This window comes from Agelaius tricolor, unplaced genomic scaffold (assembly GCF_023055355.1).
Source record: "Agelaius tricolor isolate 1412-34295 unplaced genomic scaffold, bAgeTri1.0.p SCAF_11, whole genome shotgun sequence".
NCBI lineage: Eukaryota > Metazoa > Chordata > Aves > Passeriformes > Icteridae > Agelaius > Agelaius tricolor.
This window is the reverse complement of record NW_027269271.1, coordinates 3,129,070-3,155,140: the sequence shown is the minus strand read 5'-3', so window position 1 is coordinate 3,155,140 and position 26,071 is coordinate 3,129,070. Positions and strand designations below refer to the sequence as shown.

At 49.6% G+C, this 26,071-nt stretch overlaps 1 protein-coding gene across 9 annotated transcripts in view; it reads left to right on the top strand.

The window, feature by feature from the left end:
• The window catches only part of CACNA1E (calcium voltage-gated channel subunit alpha1 E), a 161,968-nt gene that overhangs the window by 8,075 nt on the left and 127,822 nt on the right, over window positions 1–26,071 (top strand). For all 9 annotated transcript variants that reach the window (XR_011680517.1, XM_071435840.1, XM_071435838.1 and 6 more), the window contains exon 2: window positions 21,211–21,625. Coding sequence is in view for 8 of the 9 variants with exons in the window: in XM_071435840.1 (XP_071291941.1) it covers window positions 21,237–21,625 (389 nt within the window). In the remaining variant the exon portion in view is untranslated. The remainder of the gene's footprint in view (window positions 1–21,210; window positions 21,626–26,071) is intronic.

Here is a 26,071-nt window from a genome sequence, read left to right as displayed (position 1 = left end):
GGTTGTTCCCATCTCCCAGCACCGCATGGCCAGGGATGCTGCAGCGTTCCCTGCCTGCCTCCTGTTCCAGTGCCTGCTCCCAGCCACCTGCCAAACCTCCCTCTGTGGCTGCCACATCTCCCTCGAGTCCCCTGTGGCTGCCATGACTTTGTTTTAGTCACTTTGTGCGTGTTGCTCATGCAGGGAGCAGTCAGTGCTGCTCAGAGTGTTTATCAGCCTTGAAGCCGTCACCTATTTCCAACTTGTTATTCCAGGTATTTAATTTTCTGCTTGAGAGCTGGAGCTTGTTTTCCCTATGATTCCCTCTGAAGGGAGGTGGTTTTTCAGCTCCTGCCTTGGGGAGGGGGTGATGGAGAGGGCTTTGCTGTGCCTGGGGCTGTGGCTGAGCCTCAGAGCTGGGCTCTGACCTGGCACTGTCCCTTGCTGGGATTTTTGGGTGACTGGAGCTGGCCCAGAGCAAAAGCTGTAATCTGAATTAATGTTTTAATTATGCTGCACTCTTCCCCAAGGGCTGTTCTCTTTGTTTTGAATGTGTTAAGCTCTTCTATGCCTTTTTTCCCTGCTCCCCTCACCGTGCAGCTCTTTCCAGGATGAGCTGGGTTGAGGTGATGAAAAGAAAAGCTGAAGCTGCTCTGATGGCTCAAATATGTATTTTACTAATAAAGGCTTCCTCTGTGAATGAAGTGCCCAGCAGCAGGAGCAGAGTCAAAGCGAGGTTTTAAATCAGCTTGAAAAAAAATCAGATTGGAGAGGGAGCAACTGATGGTGTTTTCATCTCCCTCTGTTATTCCTCAGTTCCTTTAATAATTCAGGTGGGGTTTTTTTTTCTATATTAAACAGAGCAGACTTGGCAAATGAGTGGAATGTGGCTCCTGGAGCTACAGAGTAAGTGCTGAGCCTTGACAGTTCTCCTTTCTGGGTGATATTGGATCCTTGCTGGTAGAAAACACAAGTACCCTACACCAGGAATTGATCACCCTGTCTTGCAGCACATCATCATCATCATCATCATCATCATCATTATTATTATTATTATTAATAATAATAATAATAATAATAATAATAATAATAATAATAATAATAATAAAATTTTGCTCGATGGGATGGCACTGGGAAATGTTTCCACCTGCCCAGGTGTGATGGGCTAACTCACACTGGCACTGTTAGGGTGGGAACAACCTCCCCACCCCCTGCCTCGACTTTAGGGGCTGCTCTGAAGCTGGGCTGGATGGATGTGGCCACAGAAAGGTGCTGCCTGTGTGATTCTTGTGCCCTGGGGCACGTTCTGCACCCCTCAAGTCACCCTGGCTGCTGTGGCTGTGCATCCCTGTGGGGAGAAGACAAATCACCTCCCTCAGGCCAGGCATGGTTCCCAGTACAATACAGAAAAATCTGTCTTGGAGTGCTTAATGTGTGTCCAAAGGGTATGGGTGACTTGAAAAGGTCTCCTTGTGTGCTGGTTGCATTAAATGCCTTTGTTTGGGTTTTTAATCCCTTTTCTCCCCCAGTTTTGGGGCGGATCTGTAGCTTTGTGGATTCAAAGGTTGAGTGCTGCAGGCTCTGGGCTGCTCCTGCTGTTCCCTTCAGCCGAGGAATGTAAACATTGCCCTGGGATATAGAAACGTGTGAGGCTTTTAGTTTGTCACCTAAAAAAAATTAGCTGAAAAGCACTAGCTCTTGTATTAACTCCTGGCTTCTTGTATTAACTTTTTCAGGTCTGTCTGTTTTCTGAAGCTGGGCACAAGGAGGGAGGGCTCAGAGGGACTGCTGGTGCAGCCCTATTTTGGCTGTGGAACATTTTACTCTGGTGGCCTCTCAGTGATGTTTAGTGGAGTTGAGGGGGCTGCTGCCTCTATTTCATCTTGTGAATGCCAAATAACTGCATTTCTCATCCTTTCTCGAAACTCATGTTTTTCCACATCATTCTTCTTTTCCAGGCTCTTGCTTGGTGTGTGTTTTCCTGAAGCTGGAGTGTGTGTTTTTCAGTGCTGGGGCTGCTTTGGGAATTGCCAGGCACTGCTGCTCCTCTAGTTCTGAGCAAGGATTTCATCTCATGGCACAGCACCTTGGGCTGGGCCAGCCTTTCCCCTCGAGTCAGCTGAATTTTCCCTGATTTCCTGCCTGCAGACCCCATAAATAACCCAACCTTAGGTTTGCAGGTCCCTGTGGTGGATTGGGGTGACAGTGAGGTTTTAGCTCCATGGTGGGACCTGGGGGCTGAGCTTGGGTGGTGCTGGGAGTGAAGGGCTCACTGCCCAGACATTCCTGGATGGAAAAGCTCCAGCTGGGTCCGAGCTGGCCCTGGGGATGGTGGGGAGCCCTGTGCAGGTTTGGCTGGGGGTTGAGCCCCTTGTTCCTTGTTGTGCCCCGTGAGAGCAGGCGCTTGGCACAGGAGATGTCCCAGCTCTCTGCACCAGCCTGGTGGGGCTCAGTGGGGAGCCCAGCAGCAAGGGTGAGATCAGCACAGTTCTGCTGGGTTTAGGGTGAACTCTCATCCCTGCCACTCCTCCTTAAGTCCCATGAGGTGACAGCCTGGTGGCTTCATGCTCCTTACTCTCCAAGGCAGTGTGGGGCCAGCCTGGGTTTCCATGCCCTGCTTTGGGCCTGGGGTGAAAGTGCTGGTTTTACTTCTTAAATAATGAACTGCTGCAGTGGGTGCTGAATTTGGTGGCAGCAGTGACAGACCACGGTTGCTGTTGTCCTTTTGTCCACAGTATGTTGTTATGGAAGTGGGTTTTCCCCCTCCTCTTCTTTTTCACTTAATTTGCACAGGGGAATTTCTGGGAGGCTGCTTCTACTACAGGTTTGGTTTGGGTTTTTTTTTTTCCCCTTCTTTTGCTACAGTAGCTTTATAAATTTATCACTGCTCCGATTTAAGGCTTTTTTTTTTCTATTATTATTTTTTTCCTCCTGGCATATGGAAATAGCAAGCTTGGGAAAAATGCAATCCGTTAGCCATTTCAAGCAGGCTCTGCATCCACGGGGCTCAGCAGGCTGAGATTTTTAGAAACACTCAGCACTGGCCTCGTGTTACAGCTCCTGTGGGATGTGGAAAGCACCCAAAGCTCTTTTAGAGATGCATTGCTTGGTGTGGAGCACCCTCAGGCAAGGCTTGTTTGGGGTTTGGGCTGGGGTGGGAGAGCCTGGAAGTGAAGGGATCTTCACCCAGAGGTGTTGGCTCAGCTCCTGGCAGCTTGCTGGGACACCCTTGGAAGTGAGCTGAGTACCTGGGCTTGCTCTTGGATCCCCACCAGGCTCTGGATGATTTCTGGATTCATGCAAGAGCCTTAAACCACTGTGGATTATTCTGGTGGCATTCACATTCTTTGGAAAAATCCCTTCGCCCAGGATTTTTCTCCTGGGAAGCTGAGAAGCCTCAGAGAAAAGGAAAACAATTCTTATCTCATTTGCTTCTCCTGTGTTGTGCTCATGTGGAATATGTTTGGAGATTGTTTACCCACAGGTGATTGTTCCATTGGATTCTGCTGTGAGTTGTTTTCACTCTTTGGCCAATCAGGGCCAAGCTGTGTCGGAACTCTGGAGAGAGTCAGGAGTTTTCATTATTAGCATTCATTATTATCATCATTTGAGCATTCTGTAAGTGCCCTTTCTGTATTTTTTAGTATAGTTTAGTATTCTTTAATATAATATAGTATTATAAAGTAATAAATTAGCCTTCTGAGAACATGGAGTCAGATTCATCATTCCTGCCTTTGTCAGAACACTCCCAGCAAATAAATACAATATTATTCTTGCTTCCCAAAAGCTTCTCCAGAAGGGTCCCTTGGATGCCAAGGCTTTGTTGAGTCTTGTGCCTCCTGGCACTGCAGGGATGCTGACAGCTTGGGGAGCTCTGTGCAGGTGGCTCCACACCTTCCCTGGGCACTCAGTGGTGCTGAAAATCTTCCCTGCTGAGCTTCTGGGGCCAGGTTTGCTCTGCAAAATAAACCTGGGTGTGGTAATGTCCTGGGTTGACTATATAATGCTTTTATGATATAAAAAGCATCTCCCAAATTTACCTTGAACCAGAACAAATACATTTAGGGATGAGCCAAGGTGCAACCTGAGTGTGCAAGGCTGGGGATCCACCCCAAGGGGCTGTGGGAAGTGAGCAAAACTTGAGGGATCTGCTCTGCTCTGCAGAGGGCTGGCTCATGTGGAGGAGTGATTTTGGCTTGAAGGTGTCAGTGCTTTGGCTCAAGGGTGTTTTTGGAGGAGATGGGGCAGATTTACATCTTTGTGTCCAATTGGTGCTTCTTCAATAAATTTTGGAGTGGTTTGGGTGGGCAGGGACCTTAAAGATCATCTTGGTCTGGCACCCCCTGCCATGAGGTGTAGGGGGATAGAACATAAGTAAATAAAGGAAGTATAGAATGTAATCTTACCCCCTAAAGAGTTGCAGCTGAGCCAATTATTAAGGATTAGGAGCAGGCCTGACTTTAACAGGCCACACCTGTAGCCAATCAGAAGAGTGTTATAAAAGAGTGGATTGGTTGGTTGAGGGGAACTGGAGTCAGTTGGTTGCTGTGAGGATGAGGAAGAGTCAGTGCCTAGAGGAGCTGCCTATGAGAAACATCAAGGAGGTACAAAACTCTGGGAATATGGAAACCTTGCAATGTAATGACAATAGACCTCTTGCAATATAATGACAACAATGGTGACCCCAGCATGATTTGGGAAAAAGGACTTAAATATTAAACTATATGACCCTGGATTCGGGGAAACAAGATTTGACTATATAATCCCGTGGATTTGGGGAAAAGGATGTGAATACTAAACTAATAGTAAAATATATCAATTGCAGCTATTAATGTTTGTTAAATATGAGTATAGAAGATTTTGAAGAGAAGTACTTTGTAAACTGAGAAAAGCTGCAAAACTGAGTTAACATTTAGAAATATATATATTTGTGCTATAATATGTTGTTTGAGCATTTGTGTAACTTAGTTCTAAATGAAATATATGAATTGTGATTATGTTAATTTATTTGAATATGTTCTAGAAATGCTGCAACTCCGTAATTAAAAGAAAAAGGGGGAATTGTAGGGGGATAGAACATAAGTAAATAAAGGAAGTATAGGATGTAATCTTACCCCCTAAAGAGTTGCAGCTGAGCCAATTATTAAGGATTAGGAGCAGGCCTGACTTCAACAGGCCACAGCTGTAGCCAATCAGAAGAGTGTTATAAAAGAGTGGATTGGTTGGTTGAGGGGAACTGGAGTCAGTTGGTTGCTGTGAGGATGAGGAAGAGTCAGTGCCTAGAGGAGCTGCCTATGAGAAACATCAAGGAGGTATGAAACTCTGGGAACATGGAACCCTTGCAATGTAATGCCAATAGAACTCCTGTACTGTAATGACAATAATGGGGGACACCTTCCATGAGACCAGGTTGCTCAAAGTGGCTTTGAACACTTCCAGGGCATTCACAAGCAGGGGAGGAGGGAAGAGCAAGGTTCTGGACACAGGGCCTGCTTCCTCCCTGCTGGCATGCTGGAGGTGTTCCCTCACAGGAACAAGGACCAGGACAGACCCTTTGCCTTCACCTGCTCTCCAGGACCCATGGAAGTGTTCAAGGCCAGGTTGGACAGGGCTTGGAGCACCCTGGAATCCCTGCCCATGGCACAGGGGTTGGAACAAGATCATCTTTAAGGTCCTTCCTAGCCCAAACCATTGTTTGAGCCTGACCATTCAATGAGGCCCAGTGCAGTGATGAGCTGGGTGTCACTTGCAGCAGGGGTGACAACCTGAGCATTGCCTGGGGAGGGTGACAGGGCTGTGGGGCAGAGCCTGTGAGCAGCTCTTGGAGAGGCCATAAACTCAGTCCTGGCAGCCCCTGCTTTAGGGGAAGCCTTGGTTTCTCTGGAGGTGCCTGGTCCTGGCTGCAGTGCTGATCCTGTGCCAGGGACTCCCTGAGATGGGGGATCCCATCTGGGTGCTCACAGCCTTTGAGCACCCCCTGTTTTCAGCTTGGGACTGTTATTAGGGACTGTCCAGCCCATTTCAGGCAGAGGGAAGGGTATAAAACCCAGGAACACACAAGTGCAGTATTTCCAAATGGTGTTTCTGTGCTGCTGTGGGGCGTGATGGAGTTTTGATGTACCCCAGGCAGATCCACAGACCCTGAGGAAGACTCTGGTATTTTTGGGGTCCCCTGGGTGGAGGAGGAATTGAGAATCTGACTCCATGTTCTTAGAAGGCTAATTTATTATTTTATGATATTATATTAAAGAATGCTATACTAAAGAATAGAGAAAGGATACAGAGAGAAGGTTTAACAAGATACTAATGAAAAACTTGTGACTCTTTCCAGAGCCCCGACACAGCTGGCTGTGATTGGCCATTAAGTTAAAACAATTCCCATGAAACCAATCCAACAATGACCAGTTGACCAAAAGATGAAAACTCATGACTCTTTCCAGAGTCCTGACACAGCTTGGCTCTGATTGGCCAAAGAGTGAAAACAACTCACAGCAGAATCCAATGAAACAATCACCTGTGGGTAAACAATCTCCAAACACATTCCACATGAGCACAACACAGGAGAAGCAAATGAGATAAGAATTGTTTTCCTTTTCTCTAAGGCTTCTCAGCTTCCCAGGAGAAAAACCCTGGGTAAACAATGTCCAAACCACATTCCAAAGCAGCAAACCACAGGAGAAGCAAATGATATAATTATTTTTTTCCTTTTTCTCTGAGGCTTCTCAGCTTCCCAGGAGAAGAAATCCTGGGCAAGGGGATTTTTCCAGAAAATATGAATGTGACAGAAAGACTGGAGCCCTCACAAGTGGTTCAGCTGGCAGCTGACACACAAACAAGGTTCAAAGCAAGAAAATGACCTGGTTTAAACCCGGAGTGTTGGATGGCAGTCATGTACCAGTGCCAGTCTGGGGAGGGTGGAGGTGTCAGCCTGGTCCCTTCTGGGAGGGATGGATTTCGGGTGCTGCCACTTTGAGCTGTGCAGGTGGGGGCTGGGGGCCATGAGGGATGATTGCTTGCTTCTCCCCAGCTCAGACGTGCTGCTGGTGCTCCCAATCCTGCTGGCAGACGGTGGATGGCTGGCATGGGGAAAATCAGTGGTGTGAAGCTATTTAGGAAGGAGTGAGTGGGCAAGAGGATAGAGAGAGGGGGAGTGAGGCTCCAGAAATAGCCCTGGCAAGGGGCTGCAAGCCAATGGGCTCTGCTGGTGTCCAGTGTGGGGGTGGTGGTGAGCACAGGGCCATGCTGGCCAGCTGGGCAGTGCCAGGTGGCCGTGCCAGGCTGCAGGAGGAGCCCCTGGTGTGACAGGCTGGGTGACACACGCCGCCAGTCTCACACCGCCGGGCCTCTGCCATCCTGGAGATGTCTCAAAGTTCCAGATGGCAGCTCCCTGGTGTAAAAAGAGCTCTGTGTGTGTGTGTGAGTGTGTGTGTGTGGCTGTGGAGGAGCCTCGTCTGGAGCCTCTCCAGAGCTGGAGAGGGATGGATGGGGGGCCACCAGTGAGCAGCCACCGCGGTGTGATGTTTCCAAATGTGGTGAAGTCCAAGCTCCAAGGGCATGTGCTGCTGCAAAAGGGCCAGTTCTGTGGTGGATTTAGGAACTGATTGAGCTGTGGGGCATCATTTCTGCAGGGAGATGGAGCTGATCAGTGGAGCAGTCAGCTTGGGTCAGAGCCAAGCCCTTTCTAGCTCCGTGCCTGGCCTGGCTGCTCAGCCAGGGCTGTGGAGAGTGTTGGGCTGGACTGATGCATGTCTTATATAAAGAAGAAATGGGATGTGCATTGTTCTTTTCCTGCTGGACCTTCCCAGGCCCCAGCTTTCAGCAGCACCAAGCTTGCCCTCCTCTGCTCCAGGAATTCGTCTCATCCTAAATCTGAGCTCCTTTGCACCGTGCTCAAGTGTCCCACAAAGCAGCTCTCAGGCTGAAAGGTTGCTGTGGCAGGAATTATTCTGAGCAACGTGCTTCAGAGAGATGGAACAGCAGAGAGGAAATAATGCCACAAAGAGGAGAAGGAGGGAAGGCAGGCACGGCTCGGCGCCAGCGACTGCAGCGGGCGGATGAAAGGAGGGAAAGCAGCGCTGGGTGAGCTCTTGTTGGGAGCAAAAACACTCAGAGGAGAGGGAGCCCGAGGATAAATCAGTGGCTCTGGTCCAAAGGGAGGTGCTGGAGCTGCTGGCTGTGAGCAATCAAGGCAGATGGGGGGTGACCAGCGCTGCTGGGGCAGGACTGGAGCTGGGGCAGAGCTGTGCTGCTGGAGGGACAAGAGGCCACTGCTGGAGGCTGGGGTCCAGCTGGATGTATCTGAAAGAGCAGTGCCTCCAAATGCTGTGCTTCATGCCTGTCTCCTTACCCAGATGGCTTCCAGAAGCACAGACCCTTCACTTGGCACCTCAGCAAAGCATCTGGGCTCGTGGCCAGGCTGGCTTGGACCCTCTGCAGGGTCCAGCCTTTGGCAGCCAAGAGGAATCCATCAGCCAAGCTTTCCTGAGGGATTTGGTGGTGTCCCCTGAGCAGGAGAAGGGGCCCTGGGGCTTCCTGGGTGTTTGTGTGTGCATTGAGTAGGAGGTGAGAGCTCTGTGCTCGCTGAGCCGGGTTATTAGTCCTGCTGGAAGAAGCAGGATTGCTGAAATGTTCTTTTTAGCTCCACAATCACATTTATTTGTTTTGTTCCCATCTCCCCAAGTGTGGGAGAAAGTGGGCTCAGAGGATGAGCTCTGGGGGTGTGTGGCTGCTTGGAGTGGCTGAGGATGGCAGGAGCAGGGAAGGATGAGCAAGGGGAGGGGCTGGTCCAGGCTGTTGGCCCTGAGCAGCAGAATGTCCTGGGACATGCTTTCCCAGCAAGCAGGGAAGCTGGTTGCTTGCTGAAGGGTCCTCAGGGCCTGATTTCAGCATGTGTGATGCTGTCAGGGCAAGAAATTACTTTTTATTGTCCATTTATCCCAAGTCAGGATAAGGTAAATCCATTCTGTTCTCTGTGGTAAAGAGCAAAAGGAAAACCTGCTTTTCCTCCTTTGGGGTGGAATCAGGAAGGTTTTGCTCTGTTTACCAGGGATTTAGGGCTCTGCTCTGTCCTAGTGCTTGTGGCTGTAGCTGCTGGTGAGGACCCTGCAGTGGAGGGTGCACAGCACGTGCTCCCCATGGAATTCTGGAGTGGTTTGGGTTTGAAGGGACCTTAAAGATCATCTTGGCCCAGCCCCATGGGACACCTTCCATGAGACCAAGTTGCTCAAAGTGGTTTTGAACACTTCCAGGCATGGGGAATTCACAGCTTCTCTGGGTAACCCCACACTCACTGGGAGGAATTTCTTCCACCCCAGCATGGCAGCCCAGACTTATCCTTTATCCCCTTCCCTTCCTCACCGTGCAATTTGTGCAAGAGATTGTCTTCGTTTTTGCACAAACAATGAGACCTTTTCAGCAAATCTTTGTGCATAATGGGAGCAGGATTGAAAGAAGAATAAAGCCTGCTGTCGCTCACCCTCGTGGCATCCCTTTGTTTTCCCCTCTCAGGGGTGCAGTGACTCCTTTTGCCAGGAATCTGCTGTTTCCAGGATGGAGTAATTACCTGTGCAGGTCTATTAAGCACTGACACACATTGTGGTTTGTGAGTCACCTCAGCCAAGGCAGGCTCAGAAATCAGAGCTTGTTTTCAGTGCCTTTGCCAGGTCAAACATTGATTTCGTGGCCATGGGATGCTGCCCTCTGAGCTGGGTGTCCTTCCTGCCCCATCCCCAGCTCCTGGCTCAGGCAGGTGTTTTTGGGGAAGCCATCAGTGTTTTTGGGGAAGCCATCAGTGTTTTTGGGGAAGCCAGGGTGCTGGTGATGCCTGGGGTGCAGCAGGTGTGGGAATCCACAAAATCAGAGGGTTTTGGGAAAGCTGCAAAAGGCAGGCCTCAGAGACAGCAGAACTGGGATTGGAGCTGAGCAGCAGCCATGAGATTGGTCAGCAGAAAAATTATTTAAACTGTAGAAAAGCAAGGACAAACAGAACAATGGTCTGTGTATTAACACTTGTCTGGAATAACTCCCTAAGCTACAGAAAGTTTATCTAGCAAGATATTAGGAAGGTTAAAGCTTAATAATGGAGCTCTGTGCATTGTGTTTGAAGGCTTACAAGCAGGTATTGTATTCAAAATAAGCAAGCATTGTTTTAACCAAAGGTACCTGTGCTTATAGGTTGGATAGAAGTACTGTCAATGTGCTTTTGCTTTGTGTGATTGGTCAAGAAACTTCTAAAGTGAGTTGTAACATTAAGTTCTGTGTCTGCTGCCTGGGATGTGAGCTGCTGGCATCTTCCCATTGTCATACCCATGGAATGAGGCTGATGCTGGAAAATCAAACAGCTCAAGGCAGTTCCCAGCAGTCCCATCCCGTTTGTGATTTGTACACAGACCCCAGCTGGTGACAGCAGGTGCCACTCAGGCCAGGGACAGCCCTCTGGGGAGCCCAGGATGTCACAGGCACCTCTGCTGTGAGCACTGCCTGAGGGTGCTGGGCTGCTTCAGCCTGGAGGGCTCTGGGGAGACCTTAGAGCCCCTGCCAGTGCTAAAAGAGGCTGCAAGAGATGTGGAGAGGATCCAGAGGAGCACAGAGTGGCAGGAGAAGTGGGAATGGCTTCACATGGACATTCACATCCAGATCTGGATCCGGAGAGGATCCAGAAGAGCACAGAGTGGCAGGAGAAGTGAGAATGGCTTCACATTGGCAGAGGCTGGGGTTAGATGGGATGTTGGGTAAAAATTATTCTTCCCATGGCAGGGTAGTTTGAACTAGATGGGCTTTAAGGTCCCTTTCAAGCCAAATCATTTTGGGATCCTGGCACCACACAGGTTCAGCCTTGACATGGGCAAGCAAACTTTTCCCAGGGCAGTGCACAGGAGAACTGAATGCTTCAAGCAAGGCTCCCAATTTTTCCTTCTCCATCTACATCAGATCCTCTGTATGTCTGTGGTTTAAGCTGACCTGATGTCCCCCAGCAGCAGCAGGGCCCTGCTCTCAGCTCCTTCCTCCAGGCTACCTCATTCCAGGTGGAAGGAGCCAGGGCTGGCTGCTTTTTGCCAGCAGTTCTTCCCAGAGGCTGCTCTACTTATTTCTTTATTTTTAAAAGCATTTTCTGTCCCTGTTGCACAGCAACTTCTAACGCACCCTGGCTGGTTGGGCAGCTCCTGCTCCTCTCCAGAGCTTGGCAATTCCTCAGCTGCTTTAGGGCTCAGGGGGATGGGGACTGATGCTGAGCTCTGATGTGGTTGGGTTCTCTGGTCCCCTCTGAAATGTGCCAGCTCAGGCTGAGTTACCAGGCTTGGCAGCCCTGCTTCCCATATTCCCATTCCCTGGGTGTGGGAGCAGCTGAGGTGTGATGTGCAGAGTCAGTGCTGCTGCTGCTGTGCTCTGTCAGGAAAATGAACCCACAAACACCAGAGGTTTATGTCCAAAAAGGAGACAGAGGAGTCTTTTTACTTTATTCCAATAAAGGCAGAGGCCATGGGGCATTCCCCTGGGATCTCTCCAATTTTTGGAGCACGCAGCCTCCTTTTTATCCCAATTTCCCAGCTGCATTTCCCTTCTCTCTTTCCCCATTTCTGAGGCACTTGAGAGGTTCAGACTTCCCAAAACACTTGATCCCAAAGATTCCCCTCTAATGTACAACCCACCCTTTTAATTTTTAATTCTTACAGAATTTAGGGGGTTTTCCCCATTGGCTGAGGTACTTGAGAGGTTCAGACTTCCCAGAATACTTGATACCACAGATTTCCCTCTAATGTACAACCCACCCTTTTAATTTTTAATTCTTACAGAATTTAGGGATTTTTCTTCCCCATTGTTTCTTTCATCTCTCAATGTCTAATTTCACTTATCAAACCTAAAGTTTATTTGTAAAAGCAAATCTCTTTTTCCATTCATCAACCAGTGGAATCCTTCCCATTGTTTCCCATTTATCTCCCAGTGCTGGTTTTATCTCCCAGCAGACCCACAGCTTGTTTGTAAAGACAAATCCACTGCTTGTAAAGACAAATAATAAATTGACAGACAAGCTGCTTGTAAAGACAAATTCCACTATTTAGTGCTGGGATCACTAAAAAAAAAAGTAGATTTATGCTGTCCTTGGGGTGGTGGGGCTCTGTCCATGACCACCTGCATCCACTGGCTCTGGGATCACCAAATGTCCATGGAATGGTGGGCTGGGCTGTGCAGATGCCACTCTCCTTGTGCTTGTGGCTGGGCAAGGGGACAGTTTGGGGCTGTTCCCATACCTGTGCTTTGCCTGGGCTGTGTGCCCTGCCTTGGGGCATGACAGGGAGCCCAAGGGGGCTGTTGTGGCTTTCCCAGGGAGCCTGGGGGGCTGTTGTGCCTTTCCAAGGGAGCCCAGGGGGCTGTTCTGCCTTTCCAAGGGAGCCCAGAGGGGCTGTTCTGGCTTTCCAAGGGAGCCCAGAGGGGCTGTTCTGGCTTTCCAAGGGAGCCCAGAGGGGCTGTTCTGCCTTTCCAAGAGACCCAGAGGGGCTGTTCTGGCTTTCCCAGGGAGCCCAGGGGGCTGTTCTGCCTTTCCAAGGGAGCCCAGAGGGGCTGTTCTGGCTTTCCCAGGGAGCCCAGAGGGGCTGTTCTGCCTTTCCAAAGGATCCCAGAGGGGCTGTTCTGCCTTTCCAAGGGAGCCCAGAGGGGCTGTTCTGCCTTTCCCAGGGAGCCCAGAGGGGCTGTTCTGCCTTTCCAAAGGATCCCAGAGGGGCTGTTGTGCCTTTCCAAAGGATCCCAGAGGGGCTGTTGTGCCTTTCCAAGGGGAATCTCCTCCTGGTGGGAGTTGAGGGAGAAGGGCAGCACGGTTCCATAGGGGTGACAGCTGAGCTAATTCCTGGAGGGTGGCCTGGAAATTCTCTCCAGGAGTCCTGGCTGTGCCCTTCTTTGGAAAGCGAGCTCCTGCCCGTGCTCAGCCCTGCTGGGCTCTGGACACTGCTGCTGCACAGATCCCTCTGGAATTCCCATCCTGGATTATTCCTGTTGCCAGGCTTGGTTCCTGCTCTTTGCAGAGCTGCTCCCACCAGAGCAATCCCCCTCCCCTGCTGGGTGAAGAGCTTGTACATGGAAGGCTGAGCTGTGCCAGGCATTGTCCCATCTTCCCCATTCCTGCCCACGGCGGATGGCACACATCCCCTCAGGTCTGTCTGTCTGTCTGTCTGTCTGCCTCTGCTCTGCTCTCCTGGGGTTTGGGATGCTGGTGTGGAGCTGGAATGGAGGGTGGCAGGTTGTAGGTGTGGTGGGTGTGTGATGAGCTGCAGGCACAGGGGTTGGGATGAGGCTGTCTCAAAGACGGTGCTGAAAGAGCTTTGGGTTGTCAGGATGGGTGTTCCTGATAGTAAAAGATTTTAAAATCACAAAATTCGGAGAGCTAGAAAGAAAGTCAGGCTTAGTAGGCCCTGGGAAGATGTTAAAGGTGGGCCCTGGGGTTTTATTTGCTGGATCCTGTGAAACTGCACCTGTATAGTCAGTATATGATAAATGATATAATTGTTAGATGTGATTAGATACAATTATTGTTTAAAGAATCATGAGAAACTATGTTAGGAGTTTGAGGGGGATCACGAGAAATCCATGCTTGGATGAAATCAGTGTATACAGTAGAACAATGTAAGTTTAAAAATTAACATGTAAGTTATATAATGATAGAATATAAAAACATGTTCATCCCAAACCCGTGTCAGAATCAGATTTGGGTCTGTCTACCCCTGACCCTCAGAGCTCTCAATAAAAGCACCTGCATGTAATCATTCTGTGATTATGTGAACACTAACATTCTCAATCTCTGTGCCTGGCTCTGCCCCTGTGCCAGGCCACACAGCCCCATCTCTCACTGCCACTGCAGCAGGGATGTGCCTGCCCATGCTCTGAGAGCATCCTTGGGCTGGGGTTTGCTGTCTCCTGGCCACAGGGTCCTGCTCCCTGGCAGTCTCTGGCTCTCTGTGCTGAGTTCCTTGATGTGCATTTATATAAATAGTTGGTGCTGTTGTTTAAGAGTTGCTGTTAAAGCAGAGGTGAGGTGATTTCATGCTTTGGTTCTCCTAAAGCTGCTCTCCCTGGGATTGATGCTCTGTAGGAGGGCTCCTGTGCTCGGGGCTGTGCCACCCAAGGTGAGCCCTCAAACTGGGGGCTCGCTGCCCTTGGAGATGCTCCTGCCTGGGGATGGGGCCTGAGCAGCAGCCTGGGCTCAGCTCAGCTTTTCCTGGGCAGCAGAAGTGGTGCTGAGCCCTGGGGAGTGATCTCTGCTGCTGGAGCATCACTGACAGCCCTGGCATGGCAGAACAAGAGCTGTTCCCAGACAAAAGGGTTCTCTCACGTCTGCTGCTGAGGCTTCTCCTGGCCTGGAGCAGCTCCTGGGTGTCCTGAGCTCTGCTCTTTCCTCCATCTGATCTTTGCAGGTGTTCCAGGGGTCTTCGTTGTGTTGTTTTGGTGTCGCTGTGGCCCCAAAAAATAGTGTGTAATATACCAGTGGGTGATGAGAAAATGATGTTTTTTGAGCCAAGCGGCCTTTCTTTGATTCTACCATGTTCCTCTGCCCTCAAAACACCAGCACACATGATGCTGCCTTTCCTGACTCTCCCAATTTGGTACATTTGACCTGATCCTTTCATCCACACCTTTTGCTGTGTGTAGGACTAAATCTGTGCAAGAAACCTCTGCCTGTAAACATCTTTCCTTTCCTTTCCTTTCCTTTCCTTTCCTTTCCTTTCCTTTCCTTTCCTTTCCTTTCCTTTCCTTTCCTTTCCTTTCCTTTCCTTTCCTTTCCTTTCCTTTCCTTTCCTTTCCTTTCCTTTCCTTTCCCCCTTTCCTTTCCCTCTTCCTCTCCTTCCTTCCCACCTCATTTGAACCCCTCTGTTACTGGTGTCCAAATCTCCCAAGCCTGGAATGCAGCCCCAGCTCTCAGTGGGTCCCAGGGATGCTGGGAGCAGCTCTTCCCCAGCTGAACCACTGCAAATCTGCCAGTGCTGGGGGGTTTCATCCCACAAACTTTCCCCCAGCATCGAATGACTGAAAATAACCCCCTCCCCAGCTGGCTCTGCTCTGCCAAGCCCCACTTGGGCTGGAGCCCCCCAGATCTGCCCCAGGCAGGGCTCACCCAGCCCAGCATCCATGGCAGTGCCAGGGGAAGTGCACGTGGCAGGAGAGGAAAAGGCCACGAGGATGAATCAGCCTCTCTCACAGCCCATCTGTCTCTGTTTGGAAGGGCCCCACGCTGAAATTCTTCTGAGCTCTGCTTTTCCACCCTGCCTGAGCTCCCCTTCCCCCCTGGAGGTAATTAGCAGGGACTGGTAATTGGCAGCTCAGGGCAAGCAGGCTCGGTGGAGGGAGGCTCTGGAGTGTCCCAAGTGTCCCCTGAGCTGGGGGCAGCAGGGCAGCATCCCAGGGAAAGGTGGGACCAGGGCCAGGTCCCAGCCCGTGAGCTCCCAGGGGGACCAGCCCTGAGCTCCTGTGGGCTGGTGAAGTGGGGAATCCTTGCCTGACTTGGGGTGTCCCCAAGGTGCTTGGGAGCAGCATCCTAGATGCTCTTGTTAGGAAAATCAATCCACAAACACCAGAGGTTTATGTCCAAAAAGGAGACAGGGGAGTCCTTTTTACTTTATTCCAATAAAGGGAGAGGCCATGGGGCATTCCCCTGGGATCTCTCCAAGTTTTGGAGGATTCAGCCTCCTTTTTATCCCAATTTCCCAGCTGCATTTCCTTGCTCTCTTTCCCCATTGGCTGAGGGACTTGAGAGGTTCAGACTTCCTGATACACCTGATACCAGAGATTCCCCTCTAATGTACAACCCTCCCTTTTCATTTTTAATTCTTACAGAATTTAGGGGTTTTTCTTCTCCATTGTTTCTTTCATCTTTCAGTGTCTAATTTTGTTTTATCAGCAAACCTAAAGTTTATTTCTAAAAGCAAATCTCTTTTTCCATTCATCAACCAGTGGAATCCTTCCCATTGTTTCTTTTCTCTCCCAGTGCTGGTTTTATCTCCCAGCAGACCCACAGCTTGTTTGTAAAGACAAATCCCTCATTCCTCTCACTCTCATGCAGTTTTATATTATGTGTATATATAGCTAGTACCATACACATTTCTCATACATACATATATTTAACAGCTTCTTGCTCTGATGCTGCTGTCAAAATCATCCTGCAGATCCTCAGGGAAGGCTGCTGAGCCACGTTTGGAGGGCCTGTGGAATACACCACAGCCAGTATTTGTCCATCCTGCCCTCCCTGGGAAGGGATCTCTGCCTCCCTGCTCTCCAGGGCACTGTTGGAGCTCAGCCCTGTGGACCAGCACAGCCTTTAAACCTCCTGCTTTAACTCCAGGCTTTTTGGTAAAAGTTGTTCAGCTAATGGAAGCAAAGAGCTCACCCAGCTTTGCCCTAAGTGCTGAGTGTAGTGATTATGGTAATTCACCTTTCGCTTGGCTAAAGGTTTGATTGCTGCCCTTGAAACACAAACACAGCACTGAAAACCCCTACAAGGAATTTCCTCCTCCTGCTGCTGCCAACCTGCTCCTCCCCGTGGCTCTCTATTAGTTAATCAGCTGCCAGAGGGGGGAAAAATGAGCCATGGTGTGAGATCTCTGCTTCTCCTGCCTGCTGGGGTTGAGATGAGATAACAGGGTTGGGTCCCTTGAGGATGCTGTAGGGAGGATCTGTGTGTGCTGCTTCTTCCATCACTTGTGCTCCTGTGCTTGAAAAGCCTTTTCTCAGTGGTTTGTGGGGTGAGGATGCTGCTTTTGTGTCCCATTTCAGCCCACAGTGGGGTACCAGGGGCCAGGGCTGGAAGGAAGGAAGGAAGGACACAAGTGCCAATGCTGTTTTTGGTAGCTGAATATCCCCTCTCTAATTCAGTTTGGCTATTCTCAGTGCCCTGTGGCCATGGTTTTATCCAGATGATTTCTCTGCAGCAAGAGCTAACAGTAATTTTCCTGACTTTTATTGCTTTTAGAATGAAGTTTGGGAGGTGAGAGCTTCTAGAGACTTCACTTTAATGTATTGAAAGCCTGCTTTGTGTCACAGTGCAGTAATTCCTAACACAGTGCAGTTTGAGATTCCTTGCAGTAATCTCAAACACAGACCAGCTGGGCAGTGGCATCCCTGTGGCAGGGGCTGGGAAACCACCTGTGGGACTGCAGGGGGGCCAATACAAGTGGATGTGCTGTTTTCCTGTGCTGTTTTTAACCCCTAATCGTCATTAGTGGAGGTGTAAAGTGATTTCCTGCCTGGCTGTCAACAGGGAGCTGTGACAATCTGGGTTTATCCCCAGGAGAGGGCTGGTCTGCAGCTGGAAGGGCTCAGAGGCACTGAAGGGAGCCTACAAGAAAAATGGAGAGGAAATATTTATGAGGGGCTGGAGTGACAGGACAAAGGGGAGTGGCTTCACCCTGACAGAGCAGGTTTACGTTAGATATTAGGAGAAAATCCTGCCGAGGCACTGACATAGGTTGTCCAGAGAAGCTGTGGCTGCCCCATCCCTGGAAGTATCCAAGGTTGGATGGGGCTTGGAACAGCCTGGTCTAGTGGAAAGTGTCCCTGCCTTTGTCAGGGCAGCTGGAACGAGATGGATTTAAAGTTTTTTCCCATCCCAGGCCATTTTGTGACACACACACACAGAGTTCTGTGTTATTAAGAAAATCCAGGCTGGAGGCAGGGCTGCTGGCTGGCTCCTGGTTCTGGCCATGCCTCTTTCCAGCATGGTTCCCTCCAACAGGGGCAGGGCTGGCATTTAAACACCAGAAACCAAATTACATGAGCCAATGTGGTGTTTTTCCCATTAATTCAGATTTTGGGTAAAAATAAATTGTTTGTTTTCAGTGTGTGAGGAGGGGTCCAAAGGCCAGAAGAGGTGCCCTGGTGCCAGCTGCTCTGTACCTGGCATGTGGCATCCCTCATTAGCATGAAACCTTGTCAGCTTCCCTTAACAAAATGTTCTGGCATCCTCCCTTCTCTCCTTGTCACTTCTCCAGAGGGAACGTGGCTTGTTCTGCTGGCAGCATGAGCCCTGTTTGCTTGGGGGAGGCAGAGCTAATTATTTCTGTTTGTTTCCTCCAACTAGCTCAGGGTTCTGTTTGAGGGCTCTGCCTGAGCTTTCCCTCTTGCCCCCAAGCCTGGGAGTCAGCTGGAGTGGGAGATGCCCTGGGAGGCATCAGGTCTGTGGGGATGCTGGACCTGCCCTGGGGATTTATCCTCATTTGCTCTTGGCTAATTGTCCTCAGGCATGGCTGAAACCTGGAGTGTTCACGCTTGGTGTGCATGAAATCCTCCTGTCCTTGCCAGGGAAATGTTTAGGGAAGGAACAGGGCTTAATGGCTGTTTGAAATAAAAAAACATAAAAAACCCAAAACAAACAGAAACCGAACAAAACTAACCTAACCAAACAAAAAAAAGCAAAATAAAAAAGTTCACCAACCACAGGTAAAAGAAAACCAAAAATGCCCCCAAAACCCAAGGAAACCTGGAGTTAAACTTTGAGGGGGGGGGTTGAGAATGAGCAGAGCAATATGAAAAGGAAAAGCAGAAGCTGGTGGAAATGAGATATGATGAAGGTGTCCAGAACTGACTTGAAGAAGTAATTAATGCTCCTAAAAAAAGTCGCATGGGTAAGCAAAGTAGTGGAGTGGAGGATCCGTTTATAGCTCTCAGTGGGAGCAGCCAAACTCCTCTTATCAATGTGCTAATTAATTTGCTGAGGCTCTTGCTGGCAGTTGCCTTCTTCCTTCTGGAGAGCTTGCCAAGGGCTGAGTGCCCCTTGGGCTGGACTGGTTTAAATCTGAGGGTGACTTTGGATGCCTTCTATTTACAGGGCATCACCTGAAGGAAATGGGATGTTCCCCAGGGCCCCCCATCCCTTCCCCTCATGAGGAATGGCAGGCTTATTTTCACTAGGATTGCTGTTGTCCCCTCAGCTACTGTTAATTTTTTTCCCCCCTATATTTAATTTATTTTTTCTTCTGGTGTGGTGCTCCTCTCTCTTTATCCCATCCTCTCTTCTCACCCCTCTGTTTGTTCTGGAGGTGTCTCCAAACAGGAAGGGGTTAAGATGATGATGTGCTCAGTTTGCTGCATGACTGGGGGATTTAAGTCCTCCTCTTCCTTGTTTTCTCCTGCATTAGGGATGGAGTCAGGAAGGGAGCAATGGCCTTGGCTGCCTGCTGCTTTCTCTCATCCCCTTTTTCACCTTCATCATGGGTAAACGCTGGACGGGGAGTTTCTGGGACTGACAAATCAAAGCCTTTCCTGCACCAGTAAGAGGCTGAACAGAGCTTTTCCAACATGAAAATAAAGCATTGCCCATGGCTCTGGGTGTAGTCTTGGCCATGAGCATCTCCTGTCTGTAGGGCATCCCCTGCTTTGCTTGGCCTAGGAGCACTGCTCCATGTGGTGTTCCTGGCACTGTTCCCCTGCCTTTGGCTCCCTTGTGCAGCTCCCAGCTCAAAGCCAGGCTGGTATTTCACCATCCAGCCTCCTGAAATGCTGCCTGTCCCTAGGGCTGCCTGCCTGCCCCTTGAGTGTGGGGCTGGAGGAGAATCTGGGTGCTCCAGCCAGGAATGTCCCATAGAGAAAACCCAACCAAATAGAAAGAGCCTGGTGTGGCTTGATCCACATGTCCAAATCCTTCTTCCATCTCATCCAGCTGTGCTGCTCCAGGGAGGGCTGGCTACTGGGTCAGGGAGCTGCAGGTTCAAGAGGTTCAGTTGGGAAGGATAAGGGAGGCAGGAGGTGCTGCCCTGTTGCTCTAGGACATGAAATAAAACAATGTGGACACTGGAACTTTCAAGGTAAAAAGAAGGGAAGTTTAATTTCTGACTTTAACATTTATAGATTTTCAAAAGTGGCAATGGATTGGAGGGTGACAGTGCTACCTCTCCAATGACACTGGGCAAACTAACAGTCTATTAAATTTCTCTTCTTCCAGAAAAAAATGTAGAACAATAATTATTTGCATAAAACTGTGTGAGAAAGTTCGTTACAAGGATGTAAACATCAGAAGGCTTAGAACTTAGAAGAACAGGACAACACTGCCCCTTGCCCTAACCTTGGGGATCCAGTGATGTGTGTCCTGCTGTGAGAGGGTCCAGCCCCATAAACCAAGGAGAAATGGGACTTTTAGTTCATATGGGAGGAATGGAGAGAATTATGGGGCAAAATCAGCAAACCCCAGTCTGACAAACCAAGGAGAAATGGGACTTTTGATTTTTTGGGGGGGAATGGAGGGAACTGTGAGGCAAAACCAGCAAACCCCAGCCCCACAAACCAAGGAGAAATGGTGTCACTATAGGACATGGAATAACGCAATGCACACACTGCTGTTCTCAAGGCAAAAAAAGGGGAGTTTATTTTCTGATTCCAACATTTATAGATTTCCAAAAGTGACAGTGGATTGGAGGGTGACAGTGCCACCTCTCCAATGACACTGGACAAACCAACAGTCCATCAAATTTCTCCTCCTCCATAAAAGACTGCAAAACAAGAAGTTATTTACATAAAGTGTGTGAGAAAGTTCGTTACAAGAATGTAAACATCAGAAGGCTTAGAAAATCTTAAAAAATCAGGGTGACAAAACGGGACTTTTGGTTGATGTTGGAGGAATGGAGGGAATCATGGGGCAAAACCAGGAAACCCCAACCAAGGGGAAAAGGGACTTCTGGTTGATGTGGGGCAAAACCAGCAAACCCCAGCCCAACAAACCAAGAGAAACAGGACTTTGGAATGTAGGGGGAATGGAGGAAATTGTGGGGCAAAACTAGCAAACCCCAGCCCGACAAACCAAGAGAAATGGGACTTTTGGTTGATGTGTCAGGAATGGAGGGAATTGTGGGGCAAAGTCACTAACCCCAGCCTGACAAACCAAGAGAAATGGGACTTTTGGTTGATGTGGGACAAAACCAGGAAATCCCAGTCCAACAAACTAATGAGAAACAGGACTTTTGGTTGATGTGGAGGGAATGGAGGGAATCATGGAGCAAAATCAGCAAACCCTAGCCTGACAAACCAAGGAGTAACGGGACTTTTGGTAGATGTGGGGCAAAACCAGCAAACCCCAGCCCAACAAACCAAGGGGAAACGGGCCTTTGGTTGATGTGGGGGGGAATGGAGGGAATCATGGGGCAAAACCAGCAAACCCTAACCAAGGGGAAATGGGCCTTTTGGTTGATGTGGGGGAATGGAAGGAATTGTGGGGCAAAACCAGCAAACCCCTGAGCCTCCCTCTGTGCTGTTCCCTTGCAGAGTGATGAGCCCCAGCAGCAGCAGCCATGTTGGGATTCGGGACGTGCTCCATGGGCGCCCCGGCGAGGGCGGCTGAGCTGGACGCCGCCTCGTCCCGCTGCATCCTGGCCCTGCCCGAGGAGGAGACGTGGCGCCAGCACCGCCTGGGGCTGATGCAAAACACCCATTCCTGCAACCTGCTGGAGCCTCAGAGCCTGGCCCAGGCCCTGGTGTCGCGCGCCGCCTCCTTGGACGCGCTGTGCCAGTCGCGCTGCCGCGATGGCGAAGCGGAGCTGGGGCTGGCCCAGCTGGTGGCCGTGAGCCCCGAGGTGATCAAGCGCCGGCGGGGAGGGCTCATCGAGCAGAGGGACATCATCAAGGCCCACGAGGCACACAAGATGCAGAGCACGCCCCAGGCGCGGAGGAAGGAGTGGGAGTAAGTATCAGAGAGTGCCCCGTGGCGTTCGCGTTCTCGGAAAAATTTCCTTCATCCAGGGTTTTCCTCCTGGGAAGCTGAAAGGCCTCAGAGAAAAGGAAGACAATTCGTGTCTCATTTGCTTCTCCTGTGTTGTGCTCATGTGGAATGTGCTTGGAGATTGTTTACCCACTGGTGATTGTTTCATTGGATTCTCCTGTGAGTGGTTTTGGCTCTTTGGCCAATCAGGGCCAAGCTGTGTTGGGACTCTGGAAAGAGTCACGTGTCAGGATCTCTAGCTGGGCAGAGTGACCCCAAGATGTGTTAGAAAGTCTCTTTTCCCAGCCTCGTGCTTGAAGAAGGAGTCAGGGCTCTTCATTTCTCGGTCTCAAGGTTGTTTATTGTTCCTTATCTATAAAAAATTTTTTCCTGTCCAGCCAAGGTCAGCTCAGCAGAATAGTCCAGGCACTCTGCCTGCCCCCAGGGCAGTGTTATGTCTTTATACTAAAAACTACACGTGCAATATTTACAATTACTTCCCAATACCTATCACCCATGTTAGACAGTGAGCTTCTACTCTAAACCAATCCCAAAGTGCCACCATCACAGCAGAAGATGGAGGCCAAGAAGAAGAAGGAGAAAGGCTGGACATGCCCAGTTCCCTCCATCTTGGGCCTCCTGAACCCCCATACCAAAAACCCTAAAATCTACTTTTCCACCCCGTGATAACTTCACTAATATTCTACTTAAGCTGTCGTGGCTTGCTGATCTTCATACAAGGTTGGTCATTTGCTCCATGGGTCATAATCAAACCCACAGGGACATTTTGGGCTCTGTGCCAGGGTCTCTGAGCCCCCTGGCAGGGGTCTGGGCTGCTCAGGAACCCCAGAGGGATGTCCTGGGTCCTGACAGTCATGAGTTTTCATTATTGTCTTTTTAGCATTCTGTAAGTATGCCTTCTGTATTCTTTAGTATAGTTTAGTATAGTTTTCTTTAATATAATATAGTATCATAGAATGATAAATTAACCTTCTAAAAACATAAAGTCAGATGCATCATTCCTGCCTTCATCAGGGCATCCCTACAAATGCAATAGCCCCCAGCCCAGGTGGGCAGCTGGGGGAACTGGGAGCATTCCCTGTCCTGTGTGGGGCTGCTGGGAGGGTCTGGGGGTGTCCTCTTGGCTCTCTGTGGGGCAGTCAGGGCCAGCTGGGCTCCATCTCCTGCCACCCTCTGAGCTGGAGGGTGGCATCCCATGGGAATGGTGTGTCCCCAGATTGTGGGGTGGCAGGAGAAAGTTGGAAGCTCTCTGTTTAGGAAGTCCTCCAGGCAGTTTCTCTTGGCTGTATCTGGGTATTTAGATAATGCTTGGGGCTGTTGCCTTTCTGCTTTTGCTGTGGCTTGACCCAGCTGTGAGGGCTTTATCTGTAGATTCTATAGATATGGTGGTTGGGGACATTTTTTGTGGGGTTTGGAAGCGCTGAGCTAATGGTTGGACTTGATCTTAGAGGATTTTTCCAGGATTTGTATTCAATTCTAAAAAGCGCCCAAGACTTCCTGAATCAGAGCAAGCTGGGACATTAACAAACTTGAGAAAACAAGAGCTAGAACCCACAGCTTATTTTATTATTTTCCTTTAATTAACTTATTGTATTATTGTGTTATTTTCCTTTAATCAACTTATTCTCATGGTTTGCCTTGGTGCTGTGAGAAAAGCCCAGCTCCAAGTCCTGGATTGGCCTCTCTCACCCCACACTCCCCGTGTGACAAGGCTGTGGCCACATGCTTCAGTCCCATATTGAAATAACATCATATAACTAATAAATAAATATAAATATAAATATAAATATAAATATAAATATAAATATAATAATAATAATAATAATAATAATAATAATAATAATAGTAATAAATCTTCCCCTCCCTGTGCCTGCCCAGCAATCAGCAAGACTGCCTGGGATAAGTTGTTGCAGCACATCTTCCTCCACTATCACTGGTCTGGAGCAGTTCCCTGCCTCCAGAAGCTGATTTGGGGAATAATGTTTAATAAAACACCCAAAGGAGATAGGAGCCCCCGAATTAATTAGATGTGGCACGTTGCTTTGGCAGGATCTAGGTCAGTGCTCTGCTTGTGTGAGGCTGGTAGGGTTTCCTTGGGATGGTTTCCATGATAAAACCACTTGTGATAAGGCTGAGGCTGCTCCTGCTTTTTTTGGAGAGCAGCCCATGGCTGAGGCCGGGCTCTCCCTGGCCCTGCTCATCCCCTGGTGCCCAGGGAACCTCCTGGCTTTGCAGGGAAATAATAAATTGCCATCTGGGCTCGGCAGGTGCTCGGTGCCTCGTTATCTTTTGCAGCCCCCTGAGGGTGCCAGATGAATAAATCATGGCGGGGCAGGAAGCAGAGGGGTGGCCTCGTTAATTGTCAGCTCGCTAATTAGCGGCCTGCAGCTCCACAGCTCTGCTTGGTGGCAGGGACGTGGAGCTGGAGCTCTTCCTGCCCCTGCTGGTGGGATGTGCCCACCTTTGGCTGCCCTCAGTTGCTCCATCCAGCAACACAATATTTAAAAAAAAAGCCCCCAAAGCCCAATATTTCTGTTTTTAACCCAGTGCCAAGTGCTGCCATCCCAATGTGGTTTAAGAGGATGTTTCCCCAGACTGGAAGGATCCTGGCTTTGCATTTCCCAGCTCCTGGGTGATCTGGTTTGTCATTTCATCCTGCTTTGTGATGGTTTTCTGGAAGTCTGTGATGCTGGGGAGGACAATGGGCTCTGGCCCTTGGGCTTTGCAGCCCCCATGTCCCAAAGAGCCCCACTCCCTGTCTCTGCCAGGCATCTTCCTGGGATGCTGGTGTCAGGAAAATCAATCCACAAACACCAGAGGTTTATGTCCAAAAAGGAGACAGGGGAGTCCTTTCTGGCTTTATTCCAATAAAGGGAGAGGCCATGGGGCATTCCCCTGGGATCTCTCCAATTTTTGGAGGATGCAGCCTCCTTTTTATCCCAATTTCCCAGCTGCATTTCCCTTCTCTCTTTCCCCATTGGCTGAGGTACCTGAGAGGTTCAGACTTCCCAGAATGCCTGATACCAAAGATTCCCCTCTAATGTACAACCTTCCCTTTTAATTTTTAATTCTTACAGAATTTAGGGGGTTTTCCCCACTGGCTGAGGCACCTGAGAGGTTCAGACTTCCCAAAACACCTGATACCAGAGATTCCCCTCTAATGTACAACCCACCCTTTTCATTTTTAATTCTTACAGAATTTAGGGGTTTTTCTTCCCCATTGTTTCTTTCACCTGTCAATGTCTAATTTTGTTTATCAGCAAACCTAAAGTTTATTTGTAAAAGCAAATCTCTTTTCCCATTCATCAATCAGTGGAATCCTTCCCATTGTTTCCCATTTCTCTCCCAGTGCTGGTTTTATCTCCCAGCAGACCCACAGCTTGTTTGTAAAGACAAATCCCTCATTCCTCTCATTGGTGAGCACCAAGGGGCTTCTTCTGTTCCTTTCCCAGATTTCTGTGCCCTGCTACCCCACCAACCCACAAAAACCACGTGCCAGAGGGTCCTGCTTTAACATCAGACTCAAACACCAGGAGGAGAGGGATTTCTGGTGAAGCAGGATGAGGGAGAATGGCTTTAAACTGGAAGTGAGTGGGTTTAAGGTTAAGAGTTCTCGACTGTGAGGGTGGGGAGACCCACCACAGGTTGCCCAGAGAAGCTGTGGCTGCCCCTGGATCCCTGGCAGTGTCCAAGGCCAGGTTGGATGGGGCTTGGAGCACCCTGGTCAGGTGGAAGGTGGCCCTGCCTGTGGCAGGGAGGCTCAAACAAGATGATCCTTAAGGTCCCTTCCAATCCCAACCATTCTATCCTTCTGGGACCAGCCATCAGTGCTCTCCCCAAAAGCTTTGCCAAAGCCCAGGCAGGTGTGCAGAGCCAGCAACCCCAGCCCCAGAGATGTTTTCTGGGAGTAGATGGATGCCCTATGGGTGAGAAAAAAAAGCAAATTGATTTCCTTATGAGTAATTTTATTAGTAATAATGCAATTTCCCTGTGATTTCATTTTCCAAAGGGCCCATCTCACCTGCCTTGGATCACCCTGGAGGCTTTCACTCAGGCACTCTGGCTCTGGTTTGCAGTGAGGGGGGAGCTACTCTCCCATAGCTCCAGAGTGATGGAGGGCATCAAATGGGACATGGGAGACATGGAAAATGTCAGAGCAGCTGCAGCCTGTGGCTGGGGGGTCTGCAGGGTGCTGGGCACAGCCAGAGATGCTGCATGAGCCCTCTGCTCCCCTGTCCTTGCAGGTGTGGCACTGCTGGGGTGTAGCCAGGTGTGATTGAGCTGCTCTAAGGGCAGTGAAGAAAGGCTCTTTCTTTGTGCTCACCAGCGTTGGCAGGTCTGACCCTCACTAAACCTCTGCTGCTTTTTTTTTGCCAGGGGAACAATTCCACAAGTAGAATGGGAATA